General features: G+C 39.7%; 1 protein-coding gene across 8 annotated transcripts in view; it reads left to right on the top strand.

The window, feature by feature from the left end:
- Positions 1–26,319, top strand: part of LOC125464525 (kinase suppressor of Ras 1-like) — a 173,682-nt gene that overhangs the window by 85,392 nt on the left and 61,971 nt on the right. For all 8 annotated transcript variants that reach the window (XR_007250029.2, XM_048556988.2, XM_048556993.2 and 5 more), the window contains exon 2: positions 15,098–15,238. Coding sequence is in view for 6 of the 8 variants with exons in the window: in XM_048556988.2 (XP_048412945.1) it covers positions 15,098–15,238 (141 nt within the window). In the remaining 2 variants the exon portion in view is untranslated. The remainder of the gene's footprint in view (positions 1–15,097; positions 15,239–26,319) is intronic.

Raw genomic sequence — 26,319 nt, 5'->3', positions numbered from 1 at the left:
AGCTTTAATATCTTTACCACCTCCTTAGCATGATGGATACTATAAATGTACTGTTGTAATTAAGAACATCTTGCTATTAGTGTGGAAGTTTAGGTGATTTCAGTTGGTGTTTATCTACCATGCAAAAAGTTCACCAGTGTCTGCAACATAGAAATACCTGTTTAAAATAAAGTCAACAATGTTATTGTTCTTTGTTTACCAGAGTCTGGTTTTCCTTTCAAAATGAATGCTGAGAAAATGTCTGTGAGCCAAAAATGTAAAATTTAAATATATATATTGCTGTAAGCTCTTTTTTTTTAAGAAAAGCAGGCTTTTTGAGGTTCCAATTTTCTTCTCTTTTTCCTCCATTATTTCCTTCTGAAAGAATTCATTTGTATCCAGTCTGGTTTTGATCAGATATGTGACTTAGGTCAATGTCTACCAGCTCCATTTGTATAGTTCCTTACTTGTTCAGAATGAGATGATTGAGAAAAGAGAACTTTTTGCATGTCCTTAAGTTGTTTCTATTTCCTGGCCTTCTGCACCCCATCCTAGCCCAAAACAAATCTTCCTCCAAGAAGATTGAGTGAAAACACTATCATGGAATCAAATGGAAGGTATTTTCCAACTGTCTGAAGGAAGTTACTCACTTATTAAATGATGTGGCTAATCATCTGGTTTAGTCCCTTGATCGAGTAGCTTGATCGTTTATGCTTATCTTTGCATAGGTTTGTTTTCCATGTATGTTTTAGTCTTTATTTTAACTAACTCGTAAAATGCAACTAGTTATTTTTCATAGCTTTTTGATTAATGTTTCCTACCTTCCCACCATATTTGTATTGCTTTTTAAATGTCTTTTCAGCATCTCTCTATAGAGTGACTTTTGGGGGATTTTTTTGAAAGAGTGACACTCACTCACTTGTTTTTTAGCTGCAGCAGGTAGTACTATGTACCATCTGTATACTCAGGGGACTAGAATGGAAAGTTCCCCAGCCAAGACTGTCTGAAACACAGGGTACCTGATCCTAAATATAGTACGCTGTAAAATAAACTGTCTGGAGTTGGGCCAAATTATTTATCACAGTTTATTGACTTAAACCACTTAGTTAAAACCATCAAATTCTAATGTTTTTGAAATAAATAGCAGACAAAATTGCTAGAATTTGAAGCTTGTTAATTTATATTTCTATTTAGCTACCTGCACTTCTCTCAATTTATTGATTTTAAAGTGTTTTAAAAAAATATTTTTAAGGGCCTTGCCTCAATTGTACATCAGGACCAAAACTAATTTTTAGAAGAACCTGCCACAAAATTAAACTTGTTGTGGCACTTTAAATTGTTGTATAATAATCAGAACTATTCATATCTGCTATAATGAAGCCTAATATAGAAGCAAAATTGTGTCATTGTGTCAGACTTTTAAACAAGGATTATTTCTAGTAGAAAAAAGTTGTACGTAAACAAAAACCTGAAGTGCTGTGCATGACTTCTCAGTACTAAACTGACTGTATACTGCAAAGCATTTTGGAGTAAAGCCACAAAAAACAAAGAGTTTTGTATTAATACTCACACAATCTGGTATTGCAATATCCGTAATGTTCTACAGTGCTACAGGTCTAATTAGGAGTAAAATAATGTTCCCTGAATTCCTTTTGATATCTAAATATCAACATAAAGGCTTGTGTTTGGAAATTCTCACTTGGTAAGCTGTTGATTTTAGCTATGGGGGGGGGGTGATGGATGGAGTAGGGATGGGAGGGGTGCTGTTAATTAAAAGCAAAACATTTTATTTTACCACTAAGTGATATTGACTGAGGGATAAATATTGGCTAAGGGATAGTTCCTGCTGTCCTTTGAAATTGTGGCTGCGAAATCTTTCACTTAGACTACCCAAGAGGATAGATGGGACTTGGGCTTAATGCTTCAACCAAAAAAATGACACATCTAATAGTGCTGCATTTGGTCAGCATTGTTTTTCTAAATGCAGTTCTGTCTCTTGACTAGTGCTGCAAATGCTAGCCTGATTCAGGAATCAGAAATGGGGTTCAAACACACAAATGCCTGATGCAGAAATTAGAAATCAATCAACTCAGCCATGGCTGATACCATTCAAAACATTTAGTTAGTCATTGCCATGAAAATCATGATTGAGTGTGCAGGTGGATTAAGAGGGGAGGTTATACTGGTAAGACTCAATACATCTTCTGTATGAACACAGCAGGCCAAGCAGGAAAGCTGACGTTTCTAGACCCTTCTTCAGAAAACTTTTTGAAGAAGGGTCTAGGCCCAAAATGTCAGCTTTCCTGCTCCTGTGATGCTGTTTGGCCTGCTATGTTCGTCCAGCTCTACACCTTGTTATCTCAGATTCTCCAGCATCTGCAGTTCCTACTGTCTCTGAAACACTTTCTGTATGTTTGTGACAGGGCATGTGGTGCATCAGAAATATAGAAATTTCAACTCAGTTTCACTTCATTTGCTTTTGTGCAGCCAACATTTCAACATCACTAAGTGACCATAGGGGCATTGATAGTAAAGGCACAACTGTAGTGAGCTGCTGATAACAGTGTGGAGCTGGCCTGTAATTTGTATCGTGTTTTGATAAAGAGTAGCCAAAAGAAATCTGAAGTTTGTATTGAAGTTTGGTAAATTCTTTTTAATGGTAATTTATAACATCTAACTATTGCCTAAAATCTATTGTGAGAGAGATCTGGTATCTGCTCTGAGAGCATGATGTTTCTGACAGGAAAATGTGGTGAAAGATGATTCACACTGGCATGACAAAGGTTAAAGCAAAATCAGTCGAGCTCATTGGGAGAAGAAAAGCCCGAAGGAAATTGAGGAAAGATCAGCTCTTCAGTCAATCTGCCATTCAGTGGAAACCGTTGGAAAACATTCTTTGCAAAAATCAGATTGTTCGGTTAAATGAAAACACACAATCTGAATTAAATTAGAGATGAATGAGGGCTGTCATTGTAGCAGCATTGCACAAAGACGCTGTCTCATTGAATCCTTTATAAATGTGGTAAACAGATAATGATCTTTACAATCCTGACTTGTTTGAAGTATTTTAAACTTTACTTTCATTGGGAGGAGGCCAATAACTACATTTTTTCCCTAGGTTTTAGAAGATAATCTAATTCCTGGAGTTAATTAAGCCAAAAACAACTTACCTACTTTTTCCCTCTCGTAAATTGACAGTAATTTTTAAAAATCCTTTCCTTTTCACTTGGCAGTAGTTTTATTTCTGAATACTGTGCCTGGGAATCATTCTGTCTTGGCAAAATTATGCAGAGTTAGTAAATGAACCATCGAATGTATGTCTGATGTTTTTCAGTCATATGACTGTGTCATAAAAGCAAAGATGGTTGGGGTCAAACTCACAGACTGAGTGGAGGGTTCCACAAAGAGGTTTCCCAGTGTGCACTTGGTATCCCCAATGTCAAAATTATCATGAAGCATTGAGAGCAGCAAATACAGTACAGTAAGTTGTAGCAAGTACGTCATTGATTTAGCTGAAAGGAATCTTCAGAGACTTGAACAATGAGGGGGAAGATGATAAAGAAGAAATTGTTATGCCTCCTGTGATTCCATGGGAAGAGGCTGTGACTGAGGTGTATACAATAGAATTGTGAACGCTCCTTGTCAGTATTTTGAGTGAAGGAGATTGTGCGTTTGGCGGTGGCATTATGTTGGAGGTGTGGAAATGATCCTTTTGAACATAGAGACTGGAGAGGTGGAAAATGAAGAAAGTGGGAACGCTTTTTGTGTTTCAGGAGAAGAGTACGGGAAATAGTTGGCTATGTTTGAATGGGGTGCAGGGTGGGGGGGATGCGTAGAATTCCTCAGTTGAGGAAAAAGGAAGCCATGTCAGAAGTGGGGCTGTTGTGAAAAGCAGCAGTATCAGGACAAATGAGATAAGAAAATGGGAGATTGGAATGGAGTCCTTACATGAAGATGGGTATGTGAAGGTGAATTCTGTAAAGTTTGACACCCTGTTCAATTTAAATTTTAATTTCTCCTCATCAGATCTGAGGATGATGTTGCTATTTGCTGTCTTGTTTTATTAATTAATGATTTAATAATGCCAGTGATGTTCAGAACAGAATATGATTTGCGCCACTTTTCATATCAGTGTCGTTAATGCTTACAATTGGAGTGCAACTGAAAGCTATGAATAAAACCCTCATCTGATCTTTTCACCTTGTGAGCTTGTTTGATTGCTTGGCAGACCATTGCATCATCTCTGCAAATAATTCTCTAATGGTATTTTCTATACCTCACTGATTATAATTGTTGATTTTCAATCCAGGAGATTGAATTGAAATTTCTTGTTGAAATGCACAAATTGATTTCATCATCAAATTAGATTGCTGGTAAGATGTTTTCTAACTAATCTGTTCAGAGATGTTATAACATACCCCTGGAGCGGATGAGACTCAATCCCTGGTCTATGCCTGAGAGATAGGGACACGAGCCATATGATTGGTGATTGTGGATTGAAGCCAGATGGGTATAATAGCTTAATCATTGAAGGTATGATCATTTTTAATTGATTGTTGCAATGCTCCCAAAAATCTAAACCCTCCCACTTTGGAGGCTGTTCCTGCTCTCCAGACTTCTGTGTGGTTGATTTTTACTTCAGAATTGTGAAGTTCCAATTTGTGTTTGCACAAGTTATTTGCAAGTTCCCTCAATGATCCAAGAATTTGCCCCAATTCTTCATGATCCGATTTTGTTTTGCTGGCCCTGATGTCTTTTCAGCCCCTTTCCAGTTGAGCTCCTCTTACATTAACATCAGTGTGCCTATTTTATCTCCAGGATCTATAATTCTTGGAAGTTCCTCTGCCCTTCCTGATTCTACACCTTCCCCATGTAGAGACGAACATGACCTTCTTGAACCTTTTGAGTGATCCCCTTCGATACACTGTTGAGTTCCATCCTACTCCAATTACTACCATCGCTGACGTCATTCCCTCAGTGACCCCGTACAGTGACTGCCATCCCCAGACTTGAACTGTCCACTTTCTACATGACTGACTGTGGCTTAGACCCCAGACAGACTTTACAGGACAGCTCCACATAATCATGGCTACCGCCTTGGACTGATCTTAAAGCAGTTTGTTGAATTAATGAGATGCACCACATCAAAAAAGTAATCCTCTAGCAAGATCAAAATTATGTCATTTTCTTTTGAGAAAATGTTTTCACACACATTTTCTCAAAAAAAAATGAATGACATAATTTTGATCTTGCTAGAGGATTACTTTTTTGATGTGGTGAAAATCCAATCTTTTTCAATATTTTTCCTACCAGCCCAGAGAGGCTGATTCTGCCTCTTGTTTCTAATTATGAATTTTTCAAGTATTGTTCTTGGATATTTGTATGAGTGACTTGCATCTCTTCTTTGCCTCGAGGGCATTTAACATTGCTGGAACTGGAGTCACCTGTAGGCCAGACCAGGGAAGGATGACAGGTTTCCTTCCCTGAAAGAAATTAGTGAACCAGATGTGTTTTTAATTCCAGATTTTTAAATTTGAATGTGAGACATTTTAATACATTCCATGATGGGATACCATCCCATGACCCGAGGACATATTGCTGAAGTTCTGAATTACTAGCCTTAGTGATATTATCTCTATGCCATCACCTCCCCACATTGGCACTGCTTCTGTCTTAATGGCATGAAATTGGAAACTTTGTTAAGTGACACGTTGTTAAACCAAGGTAAGTAGTATAATGCTGGAGTGATCCCACAGCAGACTGGTCAACCAAACTGTCTGTCTGTTTGTTTGTTTCTTTGGACTTTAAATGAATATAGATCAATCCTGCTGAATAATTAACTCGTAGTGTTAGATACTTTAGTCCTACCTCCCATATTGGTGCGCTAAGCAGAATGAGAAATGAAATATCTACTTCTGCATTTTTTTCATTACAATGGTGACTACACTTCTAAATGTATTTCATTGGTGTAATATACATTGAAACATCTGGTGCTTGTGAAAAAGCTCAGTACAAGTGGACGTCTTCCTTTTTAAGGGCATGACAAAATATGACTTAAAAGGTTAACACTTTGTCATAGTCCAGAACACACGGATGACTGAGGAATACACCAACAATTCAAGAAGTCATCTTGCTTTGTGGCAATTTCTGTGGCATTTTCTAAAAGTGCTAATCTGATTTATTTTTAAAGGCTTGTGGTTTAACAAATGATTCAGTGAAAGTATTAACTAGGGAGAGTGCAATAAAACCAGCTATGAATTTAAATTCTTAAAACAATATTTGGTTAAGTTGTAAATTCTGAAATTTTAGGATACAAGTTTGTATATCGCTGTGTTGACAATCTGAGAAACTAACCATAAGGCATAAGTCGTCTGCTAAGAATACCACAAAGCATGATTTTCTAATGTCATCCATGGTGTTGTGAAGGTGAGTTATTTTGTTACCCTCATGTAACATTTTGTAGCTGGCCAGAGATAGCTTGAATCCAGTTGTTTGCTCATATTTAGTAGTTGATTCTCAGATTTAAAATGGGTAGGATCCAGAATGAAAGAAAGCATTCTGGCTTAATAGGTGCCCTAGTGATGCTGTCATATAGATTGTAAAATCTCTGCTCACTTTTGCAGTTTGTGGACAAATATATTAAATGTTGTCTGGAAAGACTTAATTTAGCTTGCATGTTCCCACGGAGGAATGTGAGATTGAAGCTATACTGTGTAACTCTTGAAGGTAAATGTTGCTATGAGTGAAATGTCAAACATACTTTTAATATTTACAGTTCAATATAAAATTAGTTTGCAAAGTGATTTCAATTGAATATAATTATTTATAGCTACTTTTGAAATTTTCTTTTCAAATTGTCTTTCTTCCTGAGTATTTGCTTTTGTGGACATAGGACTTGCCTTTAGTGATAATCAGGTAAAGGTTTGTGAAATATGAGTGAATGCAAAAGGAGCAGATGTAGACAGTTTGGCTTCCTGAGCCTGCTCTGCTGTTCGCTAAGATCATAGTTGATCTATTTGTGTTACAATTCAACATTCTTGCCTACCTACGTTAACCCTTGATTTCACCTGCCTGACAAGAATCAATTTACCTTTGTCTTAAAAACATTCAATAATTTTGCCACCACCGCCTTCTGAGGCAAAGTTCCAAAATCATACAACCCTCCAATGATAATTCCCTTCATCTCAGTCCTGAAGAATGAATTCTTAATTTTAAATGGAATCATGGGATCTTACAATGTACAATGAGGCTATTTGGCCCATTAAGACAGCACTGACCCTCCGGAGAGCATCCTATCCAGACTCATCCCCCCACCTTATCCCTATAATCCCACATGGGTTTTATTTTAAACCCGAGCTAACCCACCTAACCTGCACATGCTACAGGGCAATTTTTAGCATGATTTAAAATGGTTTCCTTTTGACAAAATCATGCTGACTCTTCCCGATTGCCTTGTATTTTTCTACATGTATTGCTGTAATCTCCTTAATTAATTCTAACATCTCACAACGATTGTGAAAAATAATAGGCTCATAGTTACTTGCTTTCTGTCTCCCTCCCTTGAATAGACGAGTTGTTTATGCTACTTTCCTGTCTGAATGAACATTTCCTAATATAGGGTATTTTGAAAAACGAACACCAATATGTTCACTTTGTTGTAAGCAACTTCTTTTACAATCCTGAATAAAGTGCATCTGGACCTGGAGTCTTGTCAGCCCACGGCTCCCATGGTTTGCCTAGTACCATTTCCATTGTGATTTGTAATTCCACTAAATTACTCACTTCCCTCTTCTTACTGGTCTACAGTTATTGGAATGATTTTTATATCCTCCATATTGAGTACAGAAGCAAAGTGTTTGTTCATTTCATTTCCTATTTCCTTATCTCCGATTAACTGTCCATTCTTGCTCTCTAAAGACCAAAACACTTACTATTTGTTTCCTTCATAAACCCGTAGAAAATCTTGCTATCTGCTTTTATTGTAAGAACTATGCCTCTTTATTTTTGCAGTCTAGATTTTAAACACAAGGATTTTTAAGAGCAGGGATTTACCAGGATGGCTGCATAATTTCAGAGTGAGAAATTTTGTACCTATTGTGAACTTTGTGGCAATGGGTTCCTGCAATTTGCAGATCATCAGGAATGAAGGAGTTGTTTACAAGTGAAGTCAATTGGTTCTCTGCTATCTACCACGCTGATTTTCCAGTTTATATATAGATTAAAGGCACCATGATTATTGCCATACCTTTTATCGCAAGCACCCAGTACATTTTTTGTCTCACATTGTGTTTAGTTTTGGCGATCTGTAGACCACTCTCAGTAGTGCCAACTTCCCCCTCTTATTCCATCTTCCCTTGAACCCATGCTCCTAAATGAAGATCATTTCTAACTATTGCACAGATGCCATCTCTGGTTAACACTGCTACCCTGTACCTTTACATAGCTTGCTGTTTTTTCTGGATATCATACACACCCAACCCTTGTGTTCCTGAAAGTCTGCAAGACGGTCAATCAGGATCATATTTATTTATTTCATTGTGGGCTATCAATTTGTTTATTTTGTGAATGCTGTGCACGTTACATAGAGCCTGTAGCTTTATCTTTTGGTTATCTTTGCAGCCTATAGTCTTTATTGCTGGTGTATTCCTAGGTTTTCTTTCTTTTTTCCTTCCTGCCATTCTCTGTCCCTCATTTCCCGTATGAGTGTTTTCCTTTCTTGTGTTGTCTCTATTCTTGATATGCTACATCTTTCCACATTTGATGTCTTCCCATGATTATATAGTTTTAAACTCTGTCTACTTCTCTAGTTGTATGGTGCAACCCCATTTTCCCCACTACAGGTGCCAGCGGCCTACAAACAGGAACCCTGTTCTCCAAACACCAAACTTTGAGCCATAATATTAATCTCTGTTTAATTTTTAAGTAGCCTAAGCCAATATAGTTGAGGCTTGGGTAATAATCCAAAGGTTATAAAGTTTGATATTCTTCTTTTCAATTTTATACCTAGCTCCTCATACTCTATGCAGAACGTCTTTCCTAATTGTACCTATGTCATTGATACTTAGTGGACCCATGACCACCGGATCGTTCCCCACCCACAAAGTTCCTTTTCAGCACTGAGCAGGTATCCCAAACCCTGGCATTAGGTAGGCAACCCAGCCATGTGGACTCTCACTGCTGCAGAGAATAGTGTCAGTCCCCTTCACTGTACTATCACCTACTACTACAACATTCCTTTTTGCTTTTGCAACTTGATGGCTTCCTGTATGACAGTGCCACTGTCAGTTTGTTCATCCACCCTGCAACCTTCAGGTTGAAAGAACCTCAAGCCTCTTCGACAGTTGCAGAGCCTAACATTCTGGCATTCTCACCCTCTGGGTCTCCTTACCTATCTCACTTGCAGTCATACCCTCCTGTCCCTGATCAAATTACAAGACCCAAGTAACACCCCCCAGCCTTGCATTTCAGCATCTGTAGTTAATAAACTCTGTGCTGATGCTATTCAAACTTCAAAAACTTACTGCAGATGTGTTTTCCCCAGATCCTAATGGTATCCAGGAGCTCCAAGGTGCTGTGGTCTTGTTGAATCATCTGAACTGGGATTCTTAATGATTTTAAGCTTAATTATTCACTCATGTTGCCCTTTATATATGTTAACTTTGCCGCCAATTTTTGATCCATCTGTTCATAGTGATACACATCCCGAACTGTTGGGACTTGAACTGGCCCTCTAGTTCAGAGGTAGGGACACTACCACTAAGCCACAGACTGCATGCCACCAGTTTGTGTGCTGTGTTAAAGTGTAAAGATAGAAAATACCTTAACCAGTCAACAGAGCCTCACCAAATACTAAGGTCCTTTCTCTGTAGTAGAGCAAGAACCAATTCCAATTAGCCTGAAAAAATTTAACTTCATCAGTCAGTGAACCTGCATTTTTTTCACTCATGAACAGGTAATTTATGATGTCCTCCTTAATGATTTGGTGGACAAAAAAAATAAGGCGGTGCACAGTCTTAGTGCAACTAAATTGGTGATTATAAAATAAGGATATTTCATGTAAACATTTATTTTAAAATAAAAATAATTTGTTTGCAACCTTTCTAGGGCACTAACTGTATTAACCATGAGACAAATTACAGAGCTGTTTGTTATTAATATTCATTAAAATTCATCAAATGCCAAAGAACTTCATATAGTTATTAGGATAATCTGGATTTTGTAGTCGATGATAAACAAATGGTGCTAGGAGTTTAAATAGTATCAGAGATAATGGGAACTGCAGATGCTGGAGAATTCCAAGATAATAAAATGTGAAGCTGGATGAACACAGCAGGCCAAGCAGCATCTCAGGAGCACAAAAGCTGACGTTTCGGGAGTTTGTTGTGCATGCCCGTGGATTTGCAACAAACATTAACACTACAATCTATAGTTACTAGAGACGGAATCTTGACCTGTTTGAACAATGTGTGCAATCGTGTATCTCCTTTAACCAAATAAGTTCAACAAATCCTCGCTGAGGCAAATGGTCTAAATTGAGAGGTATAACTTCAAAGCAATGCAAAATCAAGTATAGAAAGCAAAACAGAAAGAAATAGTGATTTGAGAAAGAGTTATTAGATAGGAAGGAAAAAGAGAATGGAACTTCTCAGAATTTCTTGCATTTAATGAAAATGTAGTGATTATAGTAAGGTAATCCAGGTAGATCTGATAGAATAAGTTTCCTGAGTGAACTACATTAAAGGCCCTGGCTGACAGACAAAACAGGAATATCAGAGATAATAAAATGTGAGGCTGGATGAACACAGCAGGCCAAGCAGCATCTCAGGAGCACAAAAGCTGACGTTTCGGGCCTAGACCCTTCATCAGAGAGGGGGATGGGGAGAGGGAACTGGAATAAATAGGGAGAGAGGGGGAGGCGGACCGAAGATGGAGAGTAAAAAAGATAGGTGGAGAGAGTATAGGTGGGGAGGTAGGGAGGGGATAGGTCAGTCCAGGGAAGACGGACAGGTCAAGGAGGTGGGATGAGGTTAGTAGGTAGCTGGGGGTGCGGCTTGGGGTGGGAGGAAGGGATGGGTGAGAGGAAGAACCGGTTAGGGAGGCAGAAACAGGTTGGACTGGTTTTAGGATGCAGTGGGTGGGGGGGAAGAGCTGGGCTGGTCATGTGGTGCAGTGGGGGGAGGGGGACGAACTGGGCTGGTTTAGGGATGCAGTAGGGGAAGTGGAGATTTTGAAACTGGTGAAGTCCACATTGATACCATTAGGCTGCAGGGTTCCCAGGCGGAATATGAGTTGCTGTTCCTGCAACCTTCGGGTGGCATCATTGTGGCACTGCAGGAGGCCCATGATGGACATGTCATCTAGAGAATGGGAGGGGGAGTGGAAATGGTTTGCGACTGGGAGGTGCAGTTGTTTGTTGCGAACTGAGCGGAGGTGTTCTGCAAAGCGGTCTCCAAGCCTCCGCTTGGTTTCCCCAATGTAGAGGAAGCCACACCGGGTACAGTGGATGCAGTATACCACATTGGCAGATGTGCAGGTGAACCTCTGCTTAATGTGGAATGTCATCTTGGGGCCTGGGATAGGGGTGAGGGAGGAGGTGTGGGGGCAAGTGTAGCATTTCCTGTGGTTGCAGGGGAAGGTGCCAGGTGTGGTGGGGTTGGAGGGCAGTGTGGAGCGAACAAGGGAGTCACGGAGAGAGTGGTCTCTCCGGAAAGCAGACAGGGGTGGGGATGGAAAAATGTCTTGGGTGGTGGGGTCGGATTGTAAATGGCGAAAGTGTCGGAGGATGATGCGTTGTATCCGGAGGTTGGTAGGGTGGTGTGTGAGAACGAGGGGGATCCTCTTAGGGCGGTTGTGGCGGGCGCGGGGTGTGAGGGATGTGTTGCGGGAAATACTTCAAGGTCCGCAACTTTCCCCCCACAGTGATCGAGAACGCCCTTGACCGCGTCTCCCGTATTTCCCGCAACACATCCCTCACACCCCGCCCCCGCCACAACCGCCCTAAGAGGATCCCCCTCATTCTCACACACCACCCTACCAACCTCTGGATACAACGCATCATCCTCCGACACTTTCGCCATTTACAATCCGACCCCACCACCCAAGACATTTTTCCATCCCCACCCCTGTCTGCTTTCCGGAGAGACCACTCTCTCCGTGACTCCCTTGTTCGCTCCACACTGCCCTCCAACCCCACCACACCTGGCACCTTCCCCTGCAACCGCAGGAAATGCTACACTTGCCCGCACACCTCCTCCCTCACCCCTATCCCAGGCCCCAAGATGACATTCCACATTAAGCAGAGGTTCACCTGCACATCTGCCAATGTGGTATACTGCATCCACTGTACCCGGTGTGGCTTCCTCTACATTGGGGAAACCAAGCGGAGGCTTGGAGACCGCTTTGCAGAACACCTCCGCTCAGTTCGCAACAAACAACTGCACCTCCCAGTCGCAAACCATTTCCACTCCCCCTCCCATTCTCTAGATGACATGTCCATCATGGGCCTCCTGCACTGCCACAATGATGCCACCCGAAGGTTGCAGGAACAGCAACTCGTATTCCGCCTGGGAACCCTGCAGCCTAATGGTATCAATGTGGACTTCACCAGTTTCAAAATCTCCCCTTCCCCTACTGCATCCCTAAACCAGCCCAGTTCGTCCCCTCCCCCCACTGCACCACACGACCAGCCCAGCTCTTCCCCCCCCCCCCCCCCCCCCCACCCACTGCATCCTAAAACCAGTCCAACCTGTCTCTGCCTCCCTAACCGGTTCTTCCTCTCACCCATCCCTTCCTCCCACCCCAAGCCGCACCCCCAGCTACCTACTAACCTCCTCCCACCTCCTTGACCTGTCCGTCTTCCCTGGACTGACCTATCCCCTCCCTACCTCCCCACCTATACTCTCTCCACCTATCTTCTTTACTCTCCATCTTCGGTCCGCCTCCCCCTCTCTCCCTATTTATTCTAGTTCCCTCTCCCCATCCCCCTCTCTGATGAAGGGCCTAGGCCCGAAACGTCAGCTTTTGTGCTCCTGAGATGCTGCTTGGCCTGCTGTGTTCATCCAGCCTCACATTTTATTATCTTGGATTCTCCAGCATCTGCAGTTCCCATTATCTCTGATCAGGAATATCAGAGATTCTGTTCACTCAGAGAGCTGGCTCTGAGAAGCTGGATCAGTGTCAAGGGATCTCCTGTACAAATATAGGGTTACTTAGTGACAGGATATTAGGTTCTGTGGAATTATTGCAGAAAACAGCGATAACTCCAAATGCCAAATGGCTGATAATGTGTGGATAAATGGGCTAGTGATATCACCGTGACACAGCCTTCCTCACTATCATGTACTTGCATATACACACATGGCTTGACTGTTTGCTTGCTATGACAGGTTTTCTTACTGTTCAAAAGTGATCCTCCTGCACATAATGCCACTGAGAGTAAAAACCTGTTAATCTGACCAGAAATCACTCGCCTGTGAACAGTCCATGATGTCAATCTGCCTTCATTTCATTCGGTATTTGCAGCATCTGGATGTGGGAAGAAGCCTCTGTAAAATCAGATATTTTTTCACGCAAACCAACTTCTTTCTGCTGCTAAGATAATAAAATGTGAGGCTGGATGAACACAGCAGGCCAAGCAGCATCTCAGGAGCACAAAAGCTGACGTTTCGGGCCTAGACCCTTCATCAGAGAGGGGGATGGGGCCTAGACTGATGAAGGGTCTAGGCCCGAAACGTCAGCTTTTGTGCTCCTGAGATGCTGCTTGGCCTGCTGTGTTCATCCAGCCTCACATTTTATTATCTTGGAATCTCCAGCATCTGCAGTTCCCATTATCTCTTTCTGCTGCTCATCTTTGTCTGTAACTGAGATAACAAGGTGTAGAGCTGAGTGAACACAGCAGGCCAAGCAGCATCAGAGGACCAGGAAAGCTGACATTTTGGGCCTAGACCCTTCAGAAGCCTTCCTGCTCCTCTGATGCTGCTTGGCCTGCTGTGTTCATCCAGCTCTACACCTTGTTATCTCAGATTCTCCAGCATCTGCAGTTCCTACTGCCTGTAACTGTGTGCGCCTTTGTGCCCTGTAGTTATTTTGCAATAAACACAGCCTGATTAAAGATTGAAGGGATGATCCTCCACATTTTTAAAAGTACATGATTCAGCATCAGAGGTTTTATGGAAATTTTTGAGGCTTATGCAGTGTTTTAAAAATGGAACGGTCATACCTAACACTTTTCCTCTGTGTTAAGTGATTATCTTGTGGTTAAGTGGTCCACATTCATGACCCCTCATAGTTTGAATACTTAGTTTTACAGTGCACTATTCTAGAAATACAGCTTCTGATTCAGCAGGGCAACTGGGGCATGTGTTCTTCACAGCATGTGTGGACACCAGGGATTCTGTCTGGTTATTCCTGTAAAAAAAATTGTTAGTCTTCCTGTAAAACTCAGCCATTGTTACCATATGTCTGTTAAATCCCTTTTTTTTGAGAAATTGGTTGTTGGCGAATTTTCTTTTCATGTGGTTTGGAATCTCCTATGTTCAAACATTGTAAACGCATTCATTAACTTGAATAAAATGCAGCCTTCAAATTTTTGCTGTTCTATTCCAGCATCCATTTTCCTGCTGTAGTGAAGTGCTCCATTTTGCTTTATAGTCACATGTTTCTTTGCATAGTCAATTCTTATGATGTTTAAGTTTTGCAATTGTGGTAATTAGTTGAGTTGCAGGCAATTTTGCTAATATGAATTTTTACCCATCAAGCTCAATTCACTGAGCAGCAGAAACCAAAGATTAAAATGAAGAAAAGCTCTGGAATTGAAAAATAGTTGTTCTAACTCATCCTTCTGATTGGTTGTCCCATTGTTGCCACCTTAGGAAATTCACAGCTTCATCCAAATGAGAAATTAGGAGCATCTTTCCCCCCCAAATTGCATTTGAACATATCTAAGCTGCATCTGTAGAAGGTTCATTGTACTTCAAAGTACTGTGATATCCCATACTCTGACAGTACTATTTTCTAGGTGTATATTTTGCAATTGTTAATGGAGTGTTCAAAGATTTTTTCAGTTGTAATATTTAATTGGTGGCCTGTTCTGACTCATGGCTCATTTTTCATTTCTCAGGTGAAACTTGTCAAATATATTAGTAAGCAGTTACAGTGCAAGCACAAGGTACCACCCAGTGAGAGAAACTCTGAGCTGGAGAGATATCCCCGACTAAGTGACTGGTTCCGGACTATAAACTTGAGAAAAGAAACAATACGAGTAAGTTTATTTTTTCGCACCTGTTTGTTTTCCATGTAATGCAATTAATGTTTTACGTTACAGCCCTGGTCTGATAAATTGCACAGCCACCTTTAGTGTTCCACTTGATTTGAAATGCTTACTTTCTTTTGCATATCTATGGTAATCAGTTAATCCAACAGAGTTCTAGCAAAGCTGGCACTGAAGAGTTATTGAATTTGACACAAAAGTTCTGCCTTTTTTTTGTAAGTGTTTCCAGACAATTCCACAGTTCAAGTTGCTTCACTAAAATTAATATTGTTTGTATTTGGTTGTCATAACTTATTGAATGAACACTGTTCTGAATCACAACATGCTGTGTCACATTAGGTAAGATGTCAGCATGATTTTTTATTGACATTGTGTGGTGTACATATGTTTGGACCTGCCTAAAAACAAAATGAGCTTTGATAGCCACTTGGTTGTCAGAGATGTGCTAACTGTTGCCATAGGATTGTTCAAGTATTTTTTTTCCCAAGCTTCTTTTGTAGAAGATTTGCGTTTATGCTGAGTTCTTTACAACCACAGTATCTCAAACCTTTTAACACACGTTAAGTACTTTTGTATTCACCGTTACATTGTAGAAAACATACCATCCAATTAGTGCACAAGGAAGGCTCCAGACAATGTGATGATCGTCAGAGGATCTGTTTTCATGGTGCTAGTTGTTGGCAAGGCCATTGGAAAGAGTTCCACTGCTTTTCCTTTAAAATATGATCAAAGAATCTTAGATTTCCTCCATAGAAGGCAGTTAAGCCTCTTTTATATAATGTCTCATCTAAAAAGTAGCAAGTCTGTTGAAACACACTTTGTACCGCGCTGCAATGTCAATACCTCATGTTTTGTGCTCAAGTTTCAAACTTGAACCCACAATCTTCTCTCAAAGGTGATAGTACCACTCAGTGAGTTGTGGCTGACTGTTTCAGATTTAATTTTAATTTTGGTGTGATCTCAGTCCCATTCAATTCCAGGCTGCTGCTGGCGTTAAATCTAAACCAAAGACTGGTGATCAATATTTAGGCAACAAGTCACAGTTTCAATTTTGTTTACAGCATTTGCAAGTTATGATCAGATCAAAAGCTTTGATGTGCTTTCACTCAGCCTAAGTAAAATTCATGTAGGGTTCTTTTTAAGTACAGAAGAGTGTCTGAATATAATACTCATTTTGCAGACACCTCAAATTTCCTGTGTATGTTCTAAGTGTGTAATGATATACATGCTGTTCACGATATCCTAACTGCTTCTTTCATATTTTTGTAACCCTTTTAGTTTTCTCTCCTTTTTAAGGGGTGAGGTGGGAAGTGTGAGTGAGTTTAGGAGGCAGCAGGAACTTGTACGTTCTGTGCTCTCTAGATGTGTCCTCCATTGCTTCATTTATGTTGATTTTTAAAAACCATATTGAACCTAAATATTGAGTACTTGTTGTGGTATTTGAAACTAACCAGCCAACACCTGTAAAGTACATTTTCAGCAAATGTCACTTGGATTTAGAATTGCACTATCTAGCGCAAGGTTAGACTGTGCATTGAACTGACCGTGCCATTTTTTTCACATCTGCAGCTAAAACCATAAGTTATTGTGTTTGTATATTAAGACATATGCCAAGTAGTTAGTCTTGTTGAAACTTTTTCTCTCATGTGAATAAACTGCGTCAGTTTACTGGAAGCTGTGAATATGGCTTGGTATCCTAAGTTTGCCATCAGTGAGGGATTCTTCATGGTTGATTTGACATGTAAATCGTTTAAAATGGAAAGTCACTGTTTATGTGAAGGTGGTGTAGTGTGATGCTAATATGATTGTTGATTGCAAGGTTTTATTAATGAATGATTTAGAGCAGTTCTGCTATGGGATGACCCTACTCTTTGTATCAGTATCCTGTGACAGCTGAGAATTAAAATGTATCATTTTTAATGCTGGAGAATGTGCATGTACAAAATTAGGGTGAGTTTATCTATTTTAGTGCAGCATCACAAGAATTAATAACTTAGCTCACCCAATATAACATTGTCTGCAATCTGACACTCGAGTCTGATTAATGACTGTGTGAACAGTGTGTTTAACCTGGCCTGTCCTTTTAATGCCACTGCTCAGGTAATCTGTGTGGCATGATGGTTTTAAGAGGCACGCCCTAAGGTTAATTAGAGGTTAATAATTGTGGGAATTTTCTGTTGATTATGTGCTGCCCATAAATCACTGCCTTCTGCCATTTGAGAAGCTTTCATTGTTAAACTCAATAAAAGCATCAGAGGAAGTGACTGCCTTTCTTTCCATAGTTTTGACGCATTATGTAGTATGGCGATGTGCACCAAAGGGTATGTGTTCATAAACTGTATTAAGCACTGTATAGTGTATATTGTGCATTATTTAGGTTTCTGTTTTGTGTATGAATAGTTAGAGAGGTTTTGCAGCTATTAATATTACTCATTAACTCCATATTTGTTATGAGTATTTATTTGTACTTTGTATATATCCCTTCTTATTTTATGAAGCCTACTTGTGTTAGCTTGATGGGTGGGATAGAAAATCTCAGCTGCTATTAATTTATAACTAGAACAGGAAGTGCGGTTCTGCAGGATGGAACTGAAATCTCTGGAGTTACTGGAACTCCTTTTCAGCAACCTGCAAGAATAATCATGTTCATATTTTTCTCTGTTTGTGATTTTTATTTGCTTTAGGTAATTTCCAGCTTTCTACTTTCCATCTCTTCTGGATTGCACAAGAATAAAATGTTTTTGAACTATTGGCAGTTTAATACACTAATGCATTTTTCTGCTATATTCTGCTTCTAATCTTTTGTGCACATGTTGCCTTTCACAAAAAGGAGCAACGTAGGAAGGAATTTCTCTTTTTTTTCTAGGTGGTCTTCCTTCTAGGAAGATAGCTAAGCCATTTAGCACATTTTGAGCCTATTCAGCATTGGTTTGAGACTGTAGTACAGTACTCCAAATTCAATATTGCAGTTGTGAATTATAAGACATGGATTGAACTATGTCAACATCCCAGTCATTTTATACTTTTTTTAGTGGAGATATAAACCTAGGTGAAATGCAAGATGAAAAACAAAAAAATTGATTAATGGAATGATCAGATGTATCAAAGAAGTACACATTACAGGCTAATGAGCTTGTGATAAGTAGAAACTTCACTCAAGCTAGGTGCAATGTGTATGATTTTGAAAAAAAAAATCAAATACTTTTTCTGCCTTATTTCAAGTTATTTTTAGGACCTAGGTCAAAATGATGAGGCATAAGTGCAGACTCTAAGCAGTCTCTTTGAGCTGTGCTACCAGATGCCATATTTTGATTGAGACCTTAAAACATGGCTCTGTTTACCCTCTTGGGTTGGCATAAACGTTGTCAGGCACAATTCAAAGAAGAATAGGAATTTTCTCCCGATATCTTGACCAACATTTATCTGTTGAAAATTAGCAAAGCTAATAAACTGGCCAATTATCATGTTGCATTTTGTGGGGTCTTGTAGCAGACTTTTTCTTTCAATAGAACAGTGAATACACTAGAGAAAAGCTTCAGTGACTCCTTTTAAGAATGAGAACCCAAGTGGTGCTGTAATTACAGCTACAAGCAAAGTACTGTGAATGCTGGAAATCTGAAATAAAGATATGCTGAAGAAGCTCCACAGGTTTGACAACATCTGAGGGGGGAGAGAGAGAATGAGATAGAAGCAGAGTTAACGTTTTGAATCCAGTATGACTCCAAAGAAGAGCCTTTTAAATAAAGAGAAATTTATTTCTACTTGATTCTTTAGTTTTGGAATGGATGATGGGGTTGGGTATGAGAAAGGAGCGGAAAAACAAGCATATTCCATCTTCAGTATTCAACCGTGTTCAGGTTATGATAATTTGAACAACTCCATCAGATTCAGACGTGATGTTTAGTTTCAGTTTGTCAACTGGAAATCCTCCCTTCCAAATATTACTTCCCTGCAACCATTGCATGCAGACAGAAAATATGTCACTTCACCAAAAATTTCAAACTTGAATATCTGCTGCTTGGTCCATATTTGGATAAAAGAGATATAAACTATACTGTTTCATTCTCTTTGTAATTTAACCTCCTTCCATGTAGTGAATTACATAGATTCTGGGCAGTACCTCTTTGACTTAATGGGAATTTATTTGCATCTTAAAAACTTGTGACTGCACATGATACATTTCTTTAAAAAAAACCCATCAATTATTCTATAATTCAATCAGGTGCATATTATATTTTCATATGACCTTTTTTTTATATTTAAAGCACAAAGTATATTTTGCTTTTTCTGAATGTAATAAGTTCAGACTTGAAGCCTTTGTTTAGAGGAGTGTAATAATGTAAAATTCTGTGGTTCAATACTTTTGGAAACTTTAGAACTTGACAAATAGAACTGAATAAGTTTGTTTTTCCCTCAATCGAGAAAATGACCTTTGCCGAAAGATCAAAAAGTAGCACAATTAGGAATTTATATTGACAGCTTGCACACTTACCCTGTCCCTCAAATATAAATGATTTTCCTGTCTAGGTTACAATTACTTTAATTCTATACCTCACCAGTGAACATGTTTGTGATGTAGTCGCACAAGTAACTAACAATTAAATACAACTTAATTAGCAGTTTGGGAATAAGACGTGAGTTTGTAGCCTTTGAATTCATGACGCAAGGAGGGGTAGATTTAATTCTATGTTATAGTATAGGAATGTTATAGTATAAATGCAGGCGGTTTGAATTTATTAAATCTTCTGTTGGTGTTTATATTCATCTGTTGCCTAATCAAACTTCACTGTCTGCTGCCCATGGTCTTTAATATTGCTCTCATAATCATAATTTTATAATTCACACCTAAAATAAACCATGTCTTGAATGTTTGAATGTTATCATGATAACAAATGCGTCACTTTTGAACTGTTGTCTTGCAATTAACTTTTTTCACAGCTTTATTTCTTTTAGACTGTCCTAAATAGCTGTGTTGAAATCCAACTGCTGAAATTAAAATGCAGTTAAGGAATAAATCTGGAATTAAAAGCTAGACCCATGGGGTGGCTATGAAATTATTGTTCATTGTTGTAAAAACCCATATGGTTCATTAACGTCCTTTTTAAAGAGAAAACTCTGCCATCCTTGTCTGCCTTGGCTATGCTGAGCGTCTGGAGTCACACCAATGTGTTTAGCTCTTAAGTGCACACTGAAATTGCCTAGCAAGCCACATTTGTATCAAATAATTACAGAAAAGCTGGAATGTGGTGGTTTAAAAAGCTGACTCAGCAGATCCACAACATCAAGGACATTTTGGAATTTTCATCAAATGCTGCCTTAGTTGGTGATGCCCACGTCCCAGAAAATAGTTTTTAAAAAAACCCATAATCCATCGTTTTCTTTCTTTGTGCGCTCTTATCTTAATATTTTGAGATAACAAGGTGTACAGCTGGATGAACACAGCAGGCCAAGCAGCATCAGAGGAGCAGGAAGGCTTTCTTCCTGTCCTTCTGTAATCATTCCAAAAAGCTGATGAAATCTTATTTTCCTTTTGGAAATCTGTGTACCACATGTTCATCCAAGTATTTAATGATTGCTGCTGTAATCAGTTATGTGTTTAGCACAGAGGATTCTCATACCCCAAAGTTTGCATGTGTTCCACAGCCAGTGAGTATGGTATCCCAAATACTTATACCAAGACATCCTGAAAGCCAATACTGGAGTCTAAGTTGGACCCTGTTAAATATGATGGGAGAAAGAATCCTGGGTTGATTGAAATGGAGAAATTTCTGAAAGCAAGCAGTTTCTTCATTTCAGAAGAATTTGATGTTTGCAGGACATTTGGGCATGTCTTTACCCACCCCACTTTACTTCCTCCAATCTTCCTTCAAAATTCTCTCATCTCACATCAGTGTCTGTGCCTCTTATCTGTTTTTAAGTTTGAGTTAGTAGTTAATATTATCTCTTTTCAAATAGTCTTCACTAACTCTCCTATGGTTGGGTCTGGTAATTTATGGGTTAAAAACAACAGATTGGACAAAGTCTTTAACGTCAGAGCTTATTCTCCATACAAATTGTTTTCTTTTGATAGTGGCCCTACCCCTCTGACTACACAGACCTTTTTATTAACCTTTTTATAGTTGACTTTGTCTCTTTTTATACGTTTTTAATTTCCCTTTTGCAACTTTACTATATTGTAAATTTATTGAGACTTTATTGTCTTTTTATATGCTTTTATAATACCCCATTCTGTTATGGTACCCCAGCTTTCGATGCATTCCCATTTTTTCCTTGCTGAATGCAGTTGATTTATACTTTGCTATGCAACAGCTCTGAAAAGTGCACTTGAACGCTTACAGTTATCATGTATCAACCAATCAAGCTCAGCTGTCGTCCATCTATGGATTAATAGCATTTTGACATACTCAGAAGTTTGTGCTATGTACTGCATTGTTTGGTAAGGTGATGTTTGACTCCTGTTACCCCACAAATCTTCTCGTAAGCGAATGAGTGGAGTAGCATACGTGGCATTGGAAGTCCTGCCAAGCTTTCAGTCTGGTAATTGAATTTAATCTCTGTCCTGTGTGCAAATTGGTCACTTGAAATCATATTCTAAATGGCCTGTGCTGTCCTACAAACAGTTCTTGTGCACAAAAAGGCTGGACCAATCCTTTGGTTCAAATTCAATCAGAATTAATTACTGCTTCAGCAGAACCTCAATCTATAGCTTTGTTTGACTATTGGCTATTGCAGATTTGGATTTGATGTGGGATTGATGATGTGTCCTGGCTCTTACATCTCAGTGGATAAATTTGGAGCATGAACCACCCCCATCCTAGAATGATTGAAACTTGCTTTCTGATCTGAGGATTTGATAAATTTTTGTGGGAAGCAGTTGACTGGGTAAAAGGACCTATATAACAGATTGCTGAGTCTCTGGTGTGAAGTGGTTATAGGGGGCAACTCTGTTTTACTTCAAATCAGACAGCTTTGGCATGATTGAATTTGATTCCACCCATCCAGAGTAAACTATATGATTTGAGACCAGTTTGCTTAAGCACAAAGTTTGACAATATAAAGTGTGGCTCAGCATGAGTCAGACCTTCATGAAATAGAGAGAAGAAAATTACTATAACTATTTCCAATTTGTGACGAATTCTTGCTTTATTTTGTGACTTATCACATTTTGAAGCCACGAGGTGCCCAATTTGTTTTGAAGTATATTTATTGGAGGTGTACTGAACAACGATAAGTTGCACACAAGAGCTATTAATCATCACCGTGACAATGGACAGGAAGCATTCAGTCATACCCTCAAGGCCTCACTGGTGAAGTGCAGCATTCCCACAGACACCTGACAGTCACTGGCCCAAGACGGTCCAAAGTGGAGCAGGAACATCCACAAAGGCATTGAGCACCTCGAGACTTGCCTTTCGGGGGAAGAAGTGGAAGACCGGTGGAAATAGTGTAAGGAGAATGCTGCCACACCAACGCCCCACCCATCCCTTCCTACAGTCACCTCCTGCCCCAAGTGTAACAGAACCTGCAGTAGCCACATTGGTCTGTACAGCCACCTAAGGACTCCCCCGAGAGTGGAAAAGAGTCATTCTCTTCTAGGAGAGACCACCAATGAATGAATGGACCCAAGAGTGCAAATCCAAAACAGAAGTGATGAATAGCTAATTAAAACTTTATCTATGGTGTTAGTTGAGTGAGGAAAAAATGCCCAGAATTTGAGTTACCACTTAATAGGATAGTATTAAGCTCTTGTCTATCACAATCGAAACTATACACTACAGTCTAGTTTGCCTGCTTGGTTATATTCCCTGAGACATTTGTGTAAATCTGCAATGCAGTACCAAGGTCGCCGGAGTAAATATTTGTACTAATGCTATTTCAATCATTTACCAAAATGAGTTAGTGCTGTGAGGAATAATTTGACTAGTTTGTAGTCCATTTTCTTACATAAATATGTAATTATGTCTAAGTTGCCAATGGCAACAAACTCAATTTTTTGGAGATCAAAAAATGGTTACTTTGGCAAAGGAAAGTTTATGTATAAAATGATTGATCTTGCAACTGTGACACTGTCAATTGTGCAAAATGGAAAGCTTTCTGGGAATTTTCAGCGAAGTTGTCACAGACTAGTTCTTTTGGTTTTGGATGAGTTATTTCTTAAGTTTGAATGATGTGCTTTATAAGTGGAGAGTGGTGCATAATATATCTTGCTGCTGGGAGTATTGATTTTAATTTAGAGATGGGCATCACTCCTAATTTATAAGTATGTGCTGACTCCTCTAATATGAAGAGCACAGTCTGTTTTCATGCAATGACTTTGCTTGATTGAAATTGGAAAAACAGTGATCTTCAAGTTGCTACAGTGACTTGTCTTTTAATGACCTGTCCATTTTGTTTCATTGTCATATGTCACTGACCTTGGAGTCTTGGAATTGAAATACAGCTGTAGCGGTCAACCTTTTTTTCCCAGAGTGTATAGCTGAGATTGTAGTTTATGGTTCAAGTGTTCCAATATCCTGGAATATAGGTGGAAATGTTATTACTGATGGCAAAACTTTGAGACCTCATCTTCAAGTGTATGTTATACTTAGGCCGTTCTACCCGGTGAGCATGCACTGCCATTCTATACGATTATAGCTGATTGAACACTTTTTAGTGCCTTTTACTCATCCCATCCATTTCCTGTATGTCACAGGTAATCAGAAATCTATCCATCCCTACCTTAAACACAATCAAAGATTAGGCCTCTACAGTACTGTGTGGTAGAGAACTCCAGAGGTGTTGGGAGTTGAGTTAGGTTTCCCGTAACTTCCTCCAGGACTAAAAGATTTATCCTTATTTCAGACTTGAACTGTCATTTCCCCCCTTATTTTAAACTATTGCATCTGCTTTTAGGATAGCTTACCCACATCTACCCCGTCATCCCTTTTTAAGTACTTAATACGTTTCAATGAGATCGTCTTAATTCTTCAAAACTCTCAAGAACGTAGACCCATGTTCCCCATTTTCTCTCTCGTTCGCTCGCGCTCTCTCTCTCTCTCTCTCTCTCTCTCTCTCTCTCTCTCTCTCTCTCTCTCTCTCCACCCCCCACACCCCTTTCCACTTCTTAGGACAGTCCCATAATCCCAGAAACACATCTGGTGAACCGTCGCACAATTGAGGTTATACATGTTACTGAAGGGTGGGGTTCGCCGATTTTGTTTCAGTTGAATATCCAGTGTTTACTATGGATTTCTAAAGGATGTACCTAATGCCAAGGAATGTTTCATAATGTTAAATGCTATCATGTAAATGTGAGTTGTTTTTGGAGGTTCACTGATATGAGTTTGTTTGTTTCTGTGCAATTTGATCAACACTGTAGTCATGCTTTCTTTCACTTCCTTAGTGAAGAATATTATGGCATCCAGAAAATTTGACTGGTTTTGTAATGTACATTTCTTTAGAAAAGGACAAAATTGCACTTCCTTGTTCTTGAGTTCTTTTGTGATTGGATTCATTCTCTGCCCCCGTGCCCCACCCTCCCCTTCGACCTTTGTCTTAGTTACACCCTTTACTTCTTGAAGTATGGCTACATAACTATGTCAATCCTTGAATCATCATTTGGCTCCTAGATGTTTTCTGGAATAGTTTGGAATGACATGGGCGGCACACCGTCTCTATTCAACATTCCACACCCGTCCCTCAACTGGTGCTGTTTCAATTTTAGGTATTTTGTTTTGTAGCTTGGTTCCAAATCTCTCCTTTCCAGTTTCTATATTTAATATGTAGGTTTGATCTCTGATGTGCACAAGTGAAAGGAATTAACAACTTTATTCTTTCCACCACTTTTTTGCTTCATGGCGAATGTTACTGTTGGTTGCTAAGAATGTGTCACCCCAAAACCAAAGCAACTTGTGTAGTGCAGTTAAAATAAACAGTGATCCAAGGCACTTCACAGGAGCATTTATCAAGCAAACTGTGACATTGAGCCATGAAAGGAAATACTGTAAAAGATAAATGAATGAAAATTTGTTTGAAGAGGTAGGTACTAATTGGCCTTTTAAAGTGGCAAAGTGTGGTGGAGTGCTGTAGGGAGGGATTTCGAGTAGCCACAGCCTAGGCAACTAAAGATGTGGCCATCAAAGATAGGGCAGTTGAAATTGAGGTTGCTCAGTGTGCCATAATTGAAAGAGATCAGATGTCTTGGAGGGTTTTTGGGTTGGTGGCGGTGGGCAAGACCATGGAGAGATTTGAACATCAAACTCAAGAATGTTACACTTGAGGTTGTGATTAACTGGGAACCACTGTAGGTCACAAGAGCACAAGAATGAAGTGGGAGGGGACCTCCTATAAGTTCAGATGTAGGTGGCTGAGTTTAGAATGATTTCAAGGTGGCTTTCAAGGGAGACCAGCCCAGGAGTGTACTGGAATGGTGAACGCAATCATCTGTGTATTTGAAATCTTTGGTTTTGAGGCATCCCTGTTTTTAGTAGGTCTCTGACATGTTGATCTTCTGTTGAGCAGCATTTTTGGGGACTCTGCCCATTCCTTGATGTCCCGAAGTCAAGCATTTCAATGGAAGGGAGAGTGCATTTGCAGAATGAAACCAGTGGCTGAAGGTCTCCTCTTGCTGATAGTTCACTGCTGTCTTGAGAGGAAGGCCAAAATTACCATAAACGCAAAAAATAGCAGGTGGAAGTCTGCCCACTGGTTTACATGGGTTTAAAGCATTTTAAAAGCCTATTATGGGGAAATATTGTGCAAACTGTGACTACAGGTCCATTGTGTAGCTTGAAAGTGAGTCCCTGTTAACCTTTTTTAGCCAGAAGCTGAAGAAGCCAGCAGAACATCTGTTAACTCCATGCAGCTAGTGCTCAAAGAAGACTGTGGGGAGCTGAAGCTTGGAAACGCACAGAAACATTTGATGGCTCAGTGATGCTGGTACTGATGCAAAGAAATACTACTGAGCAGTCGTGTTAGGTTTACAGCAACTAGAGAGCTTGGGCCATGCTGATCATGAGATGTTGGGAAATTAATGTAGTAGGTTGGAATCTTGGAAGAAGGCATTGAGCGGCTGTGGTGGGCAGCCATTGCAG

Source organism: Stegostoma tigrinum, chromosome 27 (genome assembly GCF_030684315.1).
Source record: "Stegostoma tigrinum isolate sSteTig4 chromosome 27, sSteTig4.hap1, whole genome shotgun sequence".
Classification (NCBI taxonomy): domain Eukaryota; kingdom Metazoa; phylum Chordata; class Chondrichthyes; order Orectolobiformes; family Stegostomatidae; genus Stegostoma; species Stegostoma tigrinum.
Note: the sequence above shows the minus strand (reverse complement) of the source record. Positions and strands in the feature narration are given on the sequence as shown.